This window comes from Panthera leo, chromosome F3, assembly GCF_018350215.1.
Source record: "Panthera leo isolate Ple1 chromosome F3, P.leo_Ple1_pat1.1, whole genome shotgun sequence".
Lineage (NCBI taxonomy): Eukaryota > Metazoa > Chordata > Mammalia > Carnivora > Felidae > Panthera > Panthera leo.
This window is the reverse complement of record NC_056696.1, coordinates 35,289,029-35,305,704: the sequence shown is the minus strand read 5'-3', so window position 1 is coordinate 35,305,704 and position 16,676 is coordinate 35,289,029. Positions and strand designations below refer to the sequence as shown.

The window sequence follows — 16,676 nt, the reverse complement described above, 5'->3', positions numbered from 1 at the left end:
CACACATAATTATTTTGTAGCTCAGTTTAAACTGGGAAATTTCTGCTACCTCTAGAATTAAAGACCTGTATTTCCATCCCCCACCTCCACCAACCCTCCTCACCTCGTACACTCATTCTTTTTCTCTTTACTGGCATTTTTATTTGGCGATAGAAACTAAATTTCATAGTCACCGAAAGGCGGGAATAGTCTTTATTCGCTGAATCTTGCATGTTCTGCTAATGAGCTACTCTGCTTAAGAACCGAAAAGATTATTTTGCTAGGGTTGGAAGGAAATATCTTCCAGGGTTCAGAGTTGCTATCTCTGAACACATTATTTTTGTGATTTATTGCCAGTTAACTTCTGGGATTTCCATTTTAAATTTTTTTTTTTTCAACATTTTTTATTTATTTTTGGGACAGAGAGAGACAGAGCATGAACGGGGGAGGGGCAGAGAGAGAGGGAGACACAGAATCGGAAACAGGCTCCAGGCTCCGAGCCATCAGCCCAGAGCCTGACGCGGGGCTCGAACTCACGGACCGCGAGATCGTGACCTGGCTGAAGTCGGACGCTTAACCGACTGCGCCACCCAGGCGCCCCTGGGATTTCCATTTTAAAACACAAAGCTACAGCAAACGTGGTTACTATGCATTCTGATGGACTTGTGCAAATAGATACTTAGTTTAAATTCCCAGAAGTAGAATTACAAAGTTCAAGAAGTATGTATTTTTTTACATACTCTTTTTTACATAATCTTTTTAAAGTCAAAATCAAAATTAAATCCGTAGTTTTGTATTAATAAATTTGGTGAATTGAAACATTAATTTTTTCAGAATCCAAGCCTCCTCTTATGACTACGACTCCGGGTTCAAGCCATCCAGATTCAGATCATCCAGGTCCAACACTCTTTATCCTACTTACATTGTTAAGAGCTTTATAAGGCGATGCGTTAAAAATGATGTCCTACATTAATTTGCATTTCCTTTGCTCGTTTTTCTACTAGGTTTCTACAATATTTTTCTCGATTGTAAATGAAAGCCCTGTTAATATGAAGTGAACAATTTTTTCCTGGGTTTTTTTCTTTGCTTTAATTTTACTAGTCAGTTCTTTTAAGATTTTTATACTCTTAGATGTAGATTGTTTTTCATAATTTTGTTTTTTAATTTTATTTTTATTTCAGAGAGAGAGAGAGCTCACGAGTAGGGGAGAGAGGGAGAGAGAGAGAGAGAGAGACGAGAATCTTTTTTATATGTAAATTTTTTTAGCATTTATTTATATTTGAGAGAGAGACAGTGTGAGAGCGGGAGAGGGGCAGAGAGACAGAGACAAAATCTGAAGCAGGTTCCAGGCTCTGAGCAGTCAGCACAGAGCCCGAAGTGGGGCTCGAACTCACAAGTCATGAGATCGTGACCTGAGATGAAGTCAGATGCTTAACCAACTGAGCCACCCAGGCGCCCCAAGAAAGAGCAAGAATCTTAAGCAGGCTCTTTTCTCAGTGCTGAGCCTGACAGGGGGCTCGAAACCACGACCCTGGGATCATGACATGAGCTGAAATCAAGAGTCGGACACTCCACCAACTGAGCCACCCAGGCACCTTACATCGTATAATTGTAATATATAAGTAGTATACAAATATAAGTTTATAAAATTTCAAACATTACAAAAGTATTTAGAGTAAAAGATTAGTTCTCATTCTCTTTCTCTAGTCTGTTACTTGAGTTAATCACTTAATAGTTTAGGGTATTTTTTCATCTATTTCTGTACATAAGCATCCTTTTATGTGTAGTTATACATACTTTGGTGCTTTTTTTTTTCTTTATTCTTAAATAAAAATGGCATCATGCTGTTTTTTCTGAAACTTGCACTTTTCCACTTCATGGATTGTGGTTGTATTTAGATGACTATATCCCATCCTTTTAATGGTGACTTTAAGATGTGCCAGAGTTGATATAACTATTCTCCTATCAGGGGTCTTTTATATATGAAGACGTTTTATATTAACAAGTAGTTGGATATATTGATCTCTTCTCTAATGGCTGTGTGTATTTTGTCTTCTTCATAAAAGCTTTAGGCCTTCCCCTCGCTGAAATCTATTAACCATGCATTCTGATTACTTTCTGTGCATTTAGATCATTGGTGCATCTGAAATCCACTGTGGTATATGGTGTGATGTAGGGCTCCTCTCTACTCCACCCACCCCTACCTGGTGGCAAAACAGCAACATTCATTGAATAAGTTGTTTTCTCTCCAACTCTTTTCAAGTGCCAATTTTTATTATATATTAAATTCATGGGTATCCTACACATCCTTCTGTGCCCTTGAACTCTATACACTCCTATGCCAGCACGAAAGTATTTTTTTTACTATGGGACTATGATATGTTTTAGTATCTGGCAGAACACTTCATTTTCAGGAATGTTTAGACCATTCTGTATGTTAGTTTTTCGAGATAAACTTTTATTACCATTTTAGCCATTTTAAATGTACATTTCAGTGGCATTACGTGTATCCGCATTATTTGCCACCATCACTGCTATCTGTGCCTCCAAAACGTTTTCATCATCATCTCAAACTGAACCTTTATACCCATTAAACAATAACTCTCCATCCCTTCTCCCCCCCACCCCCCTTTAGCCCTGGTAACCACTATTCCACTTTCTGTCTTTATGCGATTTCACTATTGCAAATACCTCATAGAACTGGAGTCATTTCTAGCTTATTTCAGTTAGCCAGTGTATTCTGGCTTATTTCACTTAGCATAGTGTTTTATTTATTTATTTTTTTAAGATAATCTATTGTCAAGTTGGTGAACATACAGTGTATACAGTGTGCTCTTGGCTTGGGGGGTAGCACGGATCAGAACTGACTTCCTTTTCTGGCCGAATCCTATTCCGTTGTATTATGTACCATATTTGTTTATCCATTCATCTGTTGACCGATGCTTGGGTCGTTTCTGCCTTTTGGCTCTTCTGGATAACGTTCCTCTGAATAGTAGCACCTAACTGTCTGAGGCCCTTTTTTGCACTCTTGGTGGCTCATACACCCAGGAGTAAGGAGTACGATTGCTGGGTCATGTGCTGGTTCTGTGTCTACTGTTTTGAGGAGCAGTCCTGCCGTCGTCCACGGTGGCTGCGCCGTGTTGCATTCCCATGAGTGATGCACAGATATTCCAGTTTCTCCACCTCTTTGGCACCACCTGTTCTTTCCCGGATTTTGAGAGTAGCCATCCTAGCACACGCGAAGTGGCATCTCCTTGTGGCTTGTATTGAATTCCCTAATGGTTAGTGATTCATCATCTTTTTATATGTTTCTTGGTCTTTTGCAGATCTTCGGAGGAAGGTCTTTTCAAAGTCTTGGCCCATTTTTTCTTATTAAATATAATTTATTGTCAAATTGGTTTCCATACAACACCCAGTGCTCATCCCAACAGGTGCCCCCCTCCATGCCCATCGCCCTTTGCCCATTTTTTTAATTGGCTTGTTTTTTGTTACTGAGTTTTAGGAGTTCATTATGTATCTTGTGTATGGAGGTCTTATCAGGTGTATGATTTGCAGATGTTTTCTCTCATTCTGTGGATTGCCTTTTCACTATTGACAGTGTCCACAGATGGACAGAAGTCTTACATTTTCACGAAACCTAACTTTACCTATTTTTTTCTTTTGTTGCCTGTGCTTTTGGTATCACCTCCAAGCAATCATTGCCAGATCCAGCATCACAAAAGCGTGTTCTATATGTTTTCTTTGAAAAGTGTTACACTTGTAGCCCTATTTTAGTTTTCTGTGAGTTTTGAATTTTTGTGTGTAGTATAAAGTGAGGGTCCAACTTCATTCTTTTGTGTTTGGATATCCAGTTTTCTAAGAACCATTTTGTTGAAAATTTTGCCCTTTCTCCATTAAATATTCCTAGCACCTTTGTGGGCAATCATTTGACCACAGACATAAGGGTTTATTCCTGGGCTTTCTATTCTGTTCCATCAGTCTTGTGTCTGTCTTTATGTCAGTACCACTCTGCTTGATTATTGTAGCTTTGTAGTAAATTTTAAAATCAGGAAGCGTCAGTCCTCTCAACTTTGCTCTTTTCTTTTCAAGATTATCTTGGGGGCACCTGGGTGAAGTCGGTTAAACGTCCGACTTTAGCTCAGGTCATGATCTCAAGGTTCGTGAGTTTGAGCCCCACATCGGGCTCTGTGCTGACAGCATGGAGCCCACTTGGAATCCTCTATCCCCTTCTCTCTCTGTCCCTCCTCTGCTTGTGCTCTCTCTGTCTCAAAAATAAACATTAAAAAAAAAAAAAAAAAGAATATCTTGGCTATTCTTAGTCCCTTGAGATGCCATATGAATTATAGGTTAGTTTTTTCTGTTTCTGCAAAATGCATATTCAAGATGGTGATAGGGGTTGCATTTAATCTGTAGATTGCTTTGTGTAGTATGAACATTTTAATAATAGTCTTCTAATTCATGAACACGGGATGTCTTTCCATTTATTTATATCTTCAGTTTGTTTCAGCACCGTCTTGTAGTTTTCAGTGTATGAGTTTTTCGTCTTGTTTTATTCCTGAGCATTTTGTTCTTTTTTGATGCTATTGTAAATGGGATTTTCTTAATTTCCTTTTTGGATTGTTCATTGTTAGTGTATAGAAATACAACTGATTTTTGTGTGTTGGTTTTGTGCCCTGCAACTTTGCTGAATTCATTTATTCTAATAGGGGTGTGTGTGTGTGTGTGTGTGTGTGTGTGATAGAGAGAGAGAGAGAGAGAGAGAGAGAGATCCTTAAGACTTTTCTGTGTAAAGGTCACATCATGTGGAATAGAGATCATTTTAGTTCTTCCTTCCCAATTTGGATGCTTTTTATTTCTTTTTCTTGCCTAATTGCTCTGACTAGAACTTCTAATATTATGTTAAATAGTAAGTGGAAAACACAAGCGTCTTGTCTTGTTCCTGATCTTAAGGGGAAAACTTTTCAGTTTTTGAGTAAGCTAATGATGGCGTTTTCATAAATGGCCTTTATCACAATGGTGTCTCCTTCTATTGCAGATCAACATCGAAATAGTTTATTAAGCCCCCCCCACATTTTTACTTTTAAGTAGAATCCCATTGAATCCATAGGCTAACTATGATGCAGTTGCTTGTTATACCATAGAATATTATCACAGGAAATGTTACTGAATAGGAAGAATACTAATAATATACAAATTTATGATATATTATGATACTACTTTTAATGGGAAACATTTAACATAGTTTACATAAGGAAAATGAAATTACAAGGGTTTTTATACAAAAGCGAGAAATCAAAACCTCTAAATTTGGAGGCCTTTAAGCTTTATTATTTTCTTTTTTTTTTTTCTTTTTAACTTATTTCCATTTTTTTCCCCCCTAGGAGCTCCCACTACACCACCATCTGGAGACGTTAATACTTTAGGTACTATTTTGGTTATTGATTGCTTTGTATTATGAGACCCTAGAGTTCTACGTGTAAATATCATATTTCAGTTATGTGTAGATAAGAAAGAGCGTGTCACAAATTGGTAATATGTCACATTTGGAGTTATTTTGATAGTGCAGATACGATGACAGATGTAAGCAGTATATGTAGATACATGTATACAGTATAGTTTTTAAGAGCTGTCCCCAAATAGGATTCCTAGTAGGGTGAGGTCACTTTCTTAAATACTATGATTATATGTAGGTTAAAATACATACAACATAACTTGCTGTTCATGGGGTAGTGTTATTTTTTTTGTGGCAATTTGGAGATAAAGTTTCTTTCTACTTGTACCTTGTATACATAAGCCTTAAAATGCTACAGGTTGGGTTAGTTTTTTTCTGTTACAGGCTGGTATGGCAAACTTGACATAGGCTCGCATGGTTCACACAACGTATGTTAAAGAAAATGAAGAAAAAGCTATAGTTGCGACAGTTAAATGGAAATATAAAGGTTTCTTTTTTTTTTTTTATTTATTTTTTTTTTTTAAATTTTTTTTTTTTCCAACGTTTTTTATTTATTTTTGGGACAGAGAGAGACAGAGCATGAACGGGGGAGGGGCAGAGAGAGAGGGAGACACAGAATCGGAAACAGGCTCCAGGCTCCGAGCCATCAGCCCGGAGCCTGACGCGGGGCTCGAACTCACGGACCGCGAGATCGTGACCTGGCTGAAGTCGGACGCTTAACCGACTGCGCCACCCAGGCGCCCCAAGGTTTCTTGATAAGTAAATGAGAAATGCCTATTACTTTTATTTATATTAGACTAGTAAGTAAGGCTAACCTTTTTATAACTCTTTAGGCTTGTTGTATTTTCCCTCTGAACACTGTAGTCAGACCGTCATTGTACCAGTGAAACCAGTGCCATCCTAAGATGGTAAACGCTTCCTAATATTTTATGAAATGAAAAGAACAGATGTAAACATGACATTTTATGCTCTGACTTCCAGAACTTTAATATAAGTAATGGCAGTTCACAAGCCGAGGTACTCCTGACATCATTTCTAAGAATTAAGATTTTGTAGTATGATTTATTGCTCTCTGGGTAGTCAACAATGCATGTTTAAGTCTCTATACATTATTTTCATCTATGTGCCCTGGTGTTTCATTTACATATGTAGAATCTCCTTGGTAATTAGGATTATGTCTTACTTTTTTTAGGGGGTAGAGGATCAGGAGGGGTTGATGATAAAATATTATTTTGAAGATTCTGAAACTAACATCCTTGTTTGTGATACATGAGTAGAGATTTATTTATGACCCAGTCCACAGAGCCCATTTTGGTGGAAAAAATACAAATTCCTAACAAAATCATAAATGATAGGATGAGTACTGATTCAAGTAAACCAACTATAATGGGGTAATACATTTTAAAGCAATTTCCCTCTGATCTACTGAATTCTTAGTTGTCCTAGTAAGCTTTACGAAATAACCTGATACGGCAACGACAGCACAAAACAATGAAAAGTTAGGTTCCTCTGAAGAGTCTTACAAGGTGGACCCTGGATGTGGGATCAGAGTCCAAGGGCTCTGTGATCGGAATGATCTGGACACAGTAGCAGTCGTGCTAAAACTAGACTGAGGAACTGTTTCTTTGCTGTCGTGTATAATCTGAGCAAGATTAAATGCGACTACTCTCTGGGTCCCTTGTGTGCTCAATTATCTTCAAACTGTTCTCGTTTTTTTCTCCTCAGGCAAAGGAATCATTGCTGTGATTGTCATTGTTGTTCGTAAGTAGCCCAAACTTGATGTTACTTAAATAAAAATAATACTGTGAGCAAGTGCATTTTTTAATGTATGCAGTTAAGTTGTTTTTAATTTAACTTTCCAATTTCTATAGTTTTTATAGCTTGAAGTGAAGTACACCAGTCTAGAACGGTCTGACTTTGTATATAATACACTATGTTTTGTTGGTGAATGTATATTCTTTTATATTCCACTTGTCCACTTAGTAACAAACCTAAATACTCCATGTGTTTTCAGGGTGATGAGTCATGACTCTGCGTCCCAAATATGCTTTGGGTACTTTTCTAAACTAAGCAAGGATTCTTCCCTGACTTACTGTGGACTGTTCACGAACTTCTGATAGTGAAGAGTCTAGACGGAATATGAATATATATGTGCTTAAATGAAGTAGCATTTTCTGACCACTGAAATGTAACCAACACTTACTTACTTCTGCTGCTACAGTTTGAATCTTGGCAATTAGTTCTCAGAGTTACATGTCATTTGTTTCTGGTTTCTTGCAGTTGCTGGCATTGTATTCCTTTGCTGCCTCCTGGTCATATTTTATCGACACAAGAAGAAAGGGTAAATTAAAGGACATTTCTTCTAACTTCCGGTCCTTCTCACTCCTCACCTACGTGTGCGCAGCATTTGCACCTGTGCCTGTGCCATCTCTCCCTAAGCTGAGCCCGCATCGGTGTGCCCTGCCAGTCGCAGCTGTTTACTAACAATATTTTAGGCTGCTTTTCCTGTCCTGGCGGCCAGAGCGACCTGCGCAGACTTGCTTCGTCTGTTATGACTTCACGAAAAATTTCTGTGGGGTGGGACTTGAGGTTTAAGTTCTATAGCAAATCACGGAGCGTTACGGGGCCTTCCCCACCCAGCTTCCCCCTATTTCCTAAATTGGACCGGGGGCCAAGATGAAACTTAGAACAGTTCACTGTGGAGACTCGGACAGTTGTATTCAGTGGAGTTTTTATGATGAAAGTTTCCATTTGTCCGGAGAAGTTAGGGAATTGTTAGAAGCTGTGCAGGTGTCTCTTTCGAATACCCAGTTTGATTTCTTTTCCTTTAGAGCTGTTACTTACACTTGTTAAACCGGGGAGTGAAAAGCAGCAGTGTTTGATTTCCCTCTTTTGTTCTCTCAATTTACTAGGTTGCAGTAAAACTGTTGGGGATAAACTTAACATTACTAAGGGGTAAGATTTACAAAGCACCTTCTTATTTAACTTTATCTGTGTTTTAATCTATAAAAATGAAAAGCAGGGGATCTTAAAATAGAAAAAAAAATACAAGTATATATCTTCTGAGCAGAATAGGATGTTTAAACATCAAACAAATCTTAATGAAATAATTTACAATTTATGAAAGACTTGGAATAAATCCTGGAGCATAGACCAAATTAGGTGCTTTGCAATTTTTAAACTTTAGTGATTTATTTTTTTCCCTGTTGCTTTGAAAATACCTTTGAAATCAAACTAATAATTTTAAGACTTTTGGTATTCATAGTTTTTTGATACAGTTTCTCTTTATATTAATCATCTGGTTTGGAATATGTAATAGAAGAACATTCTTTACGCATAAAGAGCTCAACTTTTAAATTTTTTTTTTTTTTTTTAACGTTTATTTTTGAGACAGAGAGACAGAGCATGAACGGGGGAGGGGCAGAGAGAGAGGGAGACACAGAATCCAAAACAGGCTCCAGGCTCTGAGCTGTCAGCACAGAGCCCGACATGGGGCTCGAACTCACGGAGTGTGAGATCATGACCTGAGCCGAAGTCGGCCGCTTAACCGACTGAGCCACCCAGGCGCCCCAAGAGCTCAACTTTTAAAACAAAGTACCGCAGTGCCTTCACTTGAATCTTCAGTCTAATATTTGTAGAACATATGATATGCATATTTGATTTCTCAATCAGCAGTATATTTTTAAAATTGTACATACACAGCACTCTGAGTAGGAAATACTGTCGTGGAATGTTTTTGCAAGTCCAAAATGTTTGTATAGAAATAGCTTCTCACAATAACAAATCAAAATAGCCCTCTGGGGGCATGTGGGTGGCTCAGTATTAAGCCTCCCACTCTTGATTTCGGCTCAGGTCATGATCTCACAAGCCCCGGGTCAGGCTCCAAGCTAAGCACGGAGCCTGTTTGGGATTCTCTCTCTCCCTCCCTTCCTCTCTCTACCCCTCCCCTGCTCCCTCATGCTCTCAAAATAAATATTTAAAAAAAAAAAAAAAAAAACAACCCTAAAATAGCTCTCTGCTCCTTATTTTACTTACTTTACTATTTACAATGACAATCAAAATACGTGTAGATTCCTTAACAAGTATTAATGATACTCTCTCTAGCCACCATTAATGGATTTTTTAAAGTTGAACAATTGAGCATTGTACCCCAGATGAAAGCTTCAGTGACATTAGTGATCTGAGATTCCATGTCTAATGAGCCCCCGGCGATGTTGCTGCCAGCCGGGGCGACACTCTGAGTTACCAAGTGTAGGTTATTAGTGATGCACCCATAGTCTTGAAATTGGAAGAAATGCCATCAAACATAAAGGTGAAATTTCCTCCTGTTTAAGATAATTGAATTTTCAAAAGGTACCACATCTATGTGTATGTTTTTAAAAAGTGCGTGGGCTAAAGTTTGCCTTTATGTTGCTTTTCTTTAAAAAGAAAGAAAGAGAAAGAAAGAAAGAAAGAAAGAAAGAAAGAAAAGAAAAAAGAAAGAAAGAAAGAAAGAGAAAAGAAAGAAAGAAAGAAACAAAGTAAAGATTTCTATTATATCCTTTGCACTGTTTAATGTCCTTCATCTGTTCCCCTGAAACGGAGCGTTGTCGCCTTAGAAACTTCCTTACAAGACTATGAAACGTAGGCAGTTCCTTGTCTATTTCTAGGCAGGTAAGAACTCTGGAAGCAGGGCACTAGGCACAGATAGTCCCAAATGGCTGCTAAAACTTGGTACAAAACGGATTTTGATGTAAACTTGTATTTATGATGACCTGGGAACACCGTTACCCTCCTGCAGCCTCCATCCCAAAGTACACAAATAGTGTAAGTAGTCATTTTTTTTTCAACGTTTTTTTTTTTTTTTGGGGGGGGACAGAGAGAGACAGAGCATGAACGGGGGAGGGGCAGAGAGAGAGGGAGACACAGAATCGGAAACAGGCTCCAGGCTCCGAGCCATCAGCCCAGAGCCTGACGCGGGGCTCGAACTCATGGACCGCGAGATCGTGACCTGGCTGAAGTCGGACGCTTAACCGACTGCGCCACCCAGGCGCCCCAGTAGTCATTTTTCAGATCGATGGACAGATCCCTAAATTACGTGATGAAAAGTGGCCCCCGGTTGGAGTGTTCTGCTAGGGTTGCGTAGTCTCAGCTGGGAATAGAACGGGATCCCAGAGCCTCGGAAATGCACCTTCTCCTGCCGGTTGCCTTTAACTAATTTGCTCCCGTCTCCAGTCTTGGAATCCGCAGCCCTTGCCCTGTGTCTTGCTATTGCTCGAGTTCTGTTTTGCTTGTCGTGACTGTGTGGTTCTAGAAAACATGCCATTTGTTGACATCAGTGTTCTCATGCACGTGTTTCATAAATGCATGGTTTTCTTGCGTCCGGTTAAATCATCCCTGGATAAGTGAGAGTTGGCTTAAATCCACTCGACTCATATACATACTTTATGTATTTTATCACCTGTGACTAAATCGTTTCTCCTTTATTTCCGTTAAGGATATTTATTATTTGGTATAACTTAAACCTGTTTTTAATGTTATATTAACAATGACTGACCCACTAACTTTGTAACTTTTTTTTACATTTTTTAAAAATTTGCACTTCTTAAGCTGTCTGTGCTTAAGTGAATGTTACACAACATTTTGGGATGTACTACATAGAGTGGCCAGATCAGGTGGTGGGGAGTATAGTGACATGGGGGAAAAAACCCAAAAGATCAAATTAACTTGAACATTGTTCTACTTGGCTCTCGAATTCTGGAGCTGTAAACTTCAAAAAATTGTATAAATAACAAAGGATGCTGTAGTTAGTTGAGAGCAAACTTTAGATCCATCCCAGGAAAATGGGATGTTACGTAGTAAGTTTTACAGAGGTCTTTCCGCGGGGTGAAAACAGATGTGCCGCAGGGAGAAACTGTACTCAATGCAAAAGTCAGGATGCATCTGAAAATGTCTGGCTTGTCCTAAAATTGATTGCTAAGATAATGTTTAATATATGCTCTGTGTATTCCCTCTAAATCTAAGATGTGAGAGACAAGGGCCGTTTGTCCTCACACAGTCTTACTCTATGGGAGAGAGTTTACATTGTTCGTATCAGGCTAATTGGTTTTAGAGGTAAACAGATTGCACAGAAATTCCGAATCAGTTCATCTGCCAGACGATCTGTAAGATGTCAACATTAGAGTAGCTCCCTGCACCTAATTCCTGTTTCAGATTCCTAAAGGAGAATCAGAAAAGTCGTACTTTGTGACTCTGATTGTCAGCCCTACTTCCATTCTCTTTGTCATTCATTTTATCCCACCTGTTGTGCCATTCTGCTTCCTTTTGGTTTGTTGTGACTATTTTATTCAGCATTTTCCCTTCCTCTGTTCAGCACATACCAAACTGGTGAGAGCCACAGAGAAGTAAAATTAAATTCTCTCTGAGAAGAAGAGATGAGAGAAAGGTTTGCTTTTATCATTAAAAGGTACCTGCTTCTGTATGTTTCTTTTCAGAGATACCCTTTCTAGAATAGAAAATACCCAATGACTATTTAGATATCAGTACCTTGAACTAAGATATGGTGGCTTTAGTAAACATCAGGGGGAACACTTAGATTCCTGTTCCCTTTGCTAAATTATTGGTCTTTATACCACTCCTGTTTTAAAAGTAAAAACAAAAAAATACATACTGGCAGACTTTTACTTTGACGTAGGCTCCAACTGAGTAATGTCCCCATTGTCCTTTTATTAGACTATCTAGCTTCCTTGACCTCATAGTAGCTGTGAATCCAAAATGCAGACATTTTTTTAGCCCAGTGGGAAATTATCCTAGAATCTTATTATTTTAAGTGTAGGGAGGAAAAATACCCCTTTTCAGAAACTTAAATACATTTTACTTAAGCTTGTAAATGCATTCAATTTTTTTTAATGTTTTTAAATTTATTTTTGAGAGAGAGAGCTAGAACGTGAGCGGGGGAGGGGCAGAGAGACAGAGAGACCCAGAATCTGAAGCAGGCTCCAGGCTCTGAGCTGTTAGCGCAGAGCCTGATGTGGGGCTCAAACTCACAAGCAGTGAAATCATAACCTGAGCCAAATTTGGACGTTTAACCAACTGAGCCACCCAGGCACCCCGCAATTTCAACTTGTAAATATTAATTCTGTAAAGACATTTATGTTTTCCTTTACCAGAATATTTTTAGCATAGGAGAGAGAAACCAACAACAAAAATCCTAGATTTTGGAAAATGATGAATTGTGTTGCCTTAGACCCTTCGAGCCCCACTGCCCTGTGTCTGAGTGAAATGAAGTGTTCTTCTATTTGTGCCAGAATGTGTGTCTGCATAGCCAGGAAGAGAGCAGATACGTATCCCACCCACTCACAATGTGAGGTGCTCCTCTCCCTTACGGTCTAGAGTTTGGGAGCAGACTGTGTCAAAGCCAACAGGAAGGGCAGTTTCTTGGTAAAAGCAGAGTGGTGTCTTGGGTCACACACAGCAGCAAAGGGCAAGACAAGACATAGGAACTAGAACTGGCAGCCGAGGCCTACCCAGCCCAGTGTATCTTCCTGGTCCCAGAATTCCTCTGAGGCTAAAGCCAACCAGGAAGGGAGATTTCAGTCTGTCGTGAGCTTTACGGTGTCTGTGAACACCTGAAGGTAATCTAATGGATGCTGAAGATAACGTGAACTTTCTGTGATTAGTAATCCAGTGTTAGATTTTCACCGTCTTGAAATAGCTTCGTTGTTACGCCAAATAAATGTGTCTTACAATGTAGGAGAGTCTTTTTGATCTTTCTCCCGTATCGGATTCTGTTTAAAATTCCATCAGAAGAGGATATGCCATTCCCACACCCACAAAAGGAGTTTTGACTCCAAAAAACTAGAAAACGAGAGCAGTCGTGGAGAATTCAGTGACAGTCCTGACCCACAATCGAAAGACGCTCCCCGTCGCCCTCAGGAAGTGGCTCTATGACGAGTGTAGTTCGGTGATGGTGGTGGCTCCCAGGACGGCCTCCCCCACAAGGAGAAACGGGAGGGGATCCAAAGCCGCCATGGTTGGCTGTTGTGTTAGGTAGCATCGAGCGTCCCTGAAGTGTTGGCTGGGGCGCACGCACCGGTGAACAGCTGACTGGCCACCGTTAGTTTCCGTCTGCCTGTTCTAGTCTGTTTACTGAGGCAGGGACTACACCTGCGTTTTCCAGTTCCATCGTCCGTAGTCCCGTGTGGCTACTGTGGACTTGAACGTGGCTGGTCCCACGTAAGTTGTGCTTATAAAACACACGCCGGACTCTAAAGACTCAGTACACATAAAATGTAAAATAACATGCATGTTCGGTTAAGCAAAATACATTAAGATTAATTTTGCTTGCTTCTTTTACTTTTTTAATGTGGCTTCTAGAAAATGTAAAATTACCTGTGTGTCTCACAGTGTATTTCTTTGGATGGCACTGGACTAGAATAATCGATTTTAGATGTCTACTGCCACCATAAAATTGTGACGTAAATTTCAGTTATTTAGGAGAATCTCTTACCAAAACGCATGGCTTCCTTGACAGTGAGGGCTAAATGGGGCATGATTGAACTTGAGCACTGGTGGAATCGTTCTCCCTTTAAACATTTCATTTCAGAGCCAGATTTAAAATGTTGGTATTAGGAAAATAAGTGTTTCTCTCCACTAGCCCTCATTTTAACTTAAATGGGAAAATATTTACAAAGTACTTTGTATCACGCTGTTCTGTTGTTTCGAAGAGAATCAAAAATGTAATACAGGGATAGAAGCGTTTCTAGACTGGCAGTAGCTGCACATTCGAAATCGTTTCTAAAAAACCATTTATCTCCCAGTCCTGGCACCCCTGCAGTTTTTTGTTTGAACTGTGGATTTTCTACATAGGCTTTGGAATTGATTTTATGCTGCTCTCTGATACTGTCTTTTTTACCTCGCCTTCTAGGAAAACAGAAGTTAGCGCCTCATACAGCACTTACCAGGATAAATCCACTTCGCCAGCAGAGTCCACACAGTAAACGGTTTCCACACAGTGCATCTCCTGATTCTTTTAGAATGTTGACATCGATGGTAAATTCATATCGCCTCTATGGAAAACATATACGCCTTCCTCGAAAAACTAAAAACCAAACCAACGAATGATTCACCAGTTCCACTTGCTGGTATATATCCAAAGGAAACAAACAAACAAACAAAAACACTGCAGCTCTCTGTTCTCTGCAGCATTATTTACGACGGCCACCACACGGATGCCAACCTAAGTGCCCCCGGACAGATGAATCGTTAAAAGAAAACATGGCATCCAAATACGGTGGCAGACTGTCCAGCCATGAAAAAGGAAGGAAATCTTGCTGTTGGCCACAAAATGCACGGACCTTCAGGCATTTTGCTAAGTGAAATAAGGTCGAACAAAGACAAAATACTGTATGATCTCATTTGTAGAATCTAAAAGGAAAAAAAAAAAAACAAACCCACAAAACAAAAACAAACCCTAGAAACAGATTGGGGGTTGCTGGGGGGTGGGGGGCAGATTCGGCTGAAGGTGGTCAAAAGGGACACACTTCCAGTTCTAAGACTAACAAGTGCTGGGATGTAATTATCGTTCAGTCTGCTGTCAGTAGTATATTGTATTTTTGGAGAGTTGCTGAGCAGAAGACAAACGCTTTTATAATTGAAGTAATGGATGTGAACTAAGTTCATTGTGGTAATCCTTTCATAGTATATACATTCTCACATTATGCTCCTACACCTTATACACAATGTTACGTGTCAGTTAATAAAACCAGAAAGGGGGAGAGAAAGGATGTATAAAAACTATTCCCTAGGGTTTTTTCCCCCACTTCCATGAATGCAACTGTTAATTAAGCCATCGTGCTAGCGTTTTAATGTGCTTTGAATGTACTCACCATTTTCGATGCTTCTTTGAACCGTATATGCATTTGGGTATCAACATCTGGCCTGTTTCTCCTTAAAATAACACGTGCATTTATAGGGCAACTCAATACAATATCCCCGGTATTTAGGTGCGGAAATTATTTTTTAAAATGAAATTTCCAACTTTAGACAACTATAGTGCAAAATAAATTACATTTCCTTTGTAAAGAAAGTGACAAATCTTTTTTGTAAAAAGATTAATGAGAAGTCTTAAGATTCATTCTCTCCACAACTCTAAGACATGTTTTACATATTGTTCAGTGTAAAAAGTCTTTCAAATATGTGTATGCTACTCTCACCCTTCACATTAAAAAGAGGAACACTGAAAATTGGGATTTTGAACAAGTTTGACTTCCTTAACTGAGAATATTATCAGAAAACAAAGTAAATAGGGTTGAATTCTATATGTTTTTTAACTATTTGTGATTTCTTGGTGACTTCCAGAAACTAGAAAGTTTATGGCCTTTGTTCTTCACTTTTTCAAACGTCAGTAAACAGAGAAGTCAGTTAGGAATTCAGAATCCGTTGGAAACTCCTGTACAACTTTAGAGAGTTCTCACACTCATAAAAGGAATGGCAGCTGGGGGTACAGAGTGAACCTGTGGCCTATAATTTTCTCTAAGATGATTCTGCTCTTTAATAAAATTAGATTCCACTCTAAATTCCAGCAACGGGTGATTTTCTCCCTGTACTTGAATAAGACGATGCCTTTAAACAATGTCATGTAAAAGTAGTGACTTTGGCAGGAATATGTCCATCCGATAACCTCAGGTTGTATCAGAATCTTAGTTCTTACGTGCATCTCACCTTAACTGCTAAAAACAGTAAAAATTCAGCCACATTATTTCAAGAAAGGAAACTGTCCGCTATTGGCCGAACAAAGGGACAGAAAGCAAACGGCTGCAGTGGCCCCTGGGGCTCAGGTGGCACTGACCGTGACCTGAGTCCTTACACCAGGCAGAGTCTGAAATAAGCCACTGGGCAGAGAGGAGGGACGGCCACTCACATTCAGAGTACAGTTTTACAAATTTTGTTTTGCACTTTCATAGTTAGTAGCATAAGTTAGGCCAAAGAAACGCTGCCTTGAGAAGGACATGATTGGGAATCATGTTTTACAAGTATTGGTTTACGGATAAAGCATGTTTATGATGCACTGTAAGTGTCCCCTTCCTGAGGGATCGTGAGGTACTTCGGGAAGATCCGCTTGAGCAGAAAGAAACAGGAATTTTGAATTAAGTACAGAGATGAAGTTTTACTATACCCATTTGCACATACTTTTCAGGGATGTAGCACTTGCTCAGGAACAAGAGATGGCTGTACTGTTGATTTTTAACAAGCCCAGTTGACTCTT

General features: G+C 39.3%; 1 protein-coding gene across 1 annotated transcript in view; it reads left to right on the top strand.

Moving 5' to 3' along the window:
- LOC122212425 (membrane cofactor protein-like) overlaps positions 1 to 14,685 on the top strand; it is a 36,606-nt gene extending 21,921 nt beyond the window's left edge. Inside the window, exons 8-12 of the mRNA XM_042926325.1 lie at positions 814 to 876; positions 5,361 to 5,402; positions 7,157 to 7,192; positions 7,712 to 7,772; positions 14,337 to 14,685. Of these exons, the coding sequence (XP_042782259.1) occupies positions 814 to 876; positions 5,361 to 5,402; positions 7,157 to 7,192; positions 7,712 to 7,772; positions 14,337 to 14,409 (275 nt within the window). The 3' untranslated portion in view covers positions 14,410 to 14,685. The remainder of the gene's footprint in view (positions 1 to 813; positions 877 to 5,360; positions 5,403 to 7,156; positions 7,193 to 7,711; positions 7,773 to 14,336) is intronic.
- The last annotated feature ends 1,991 nt before the right edge of the window (positions 14,686 to 16,676 follow it).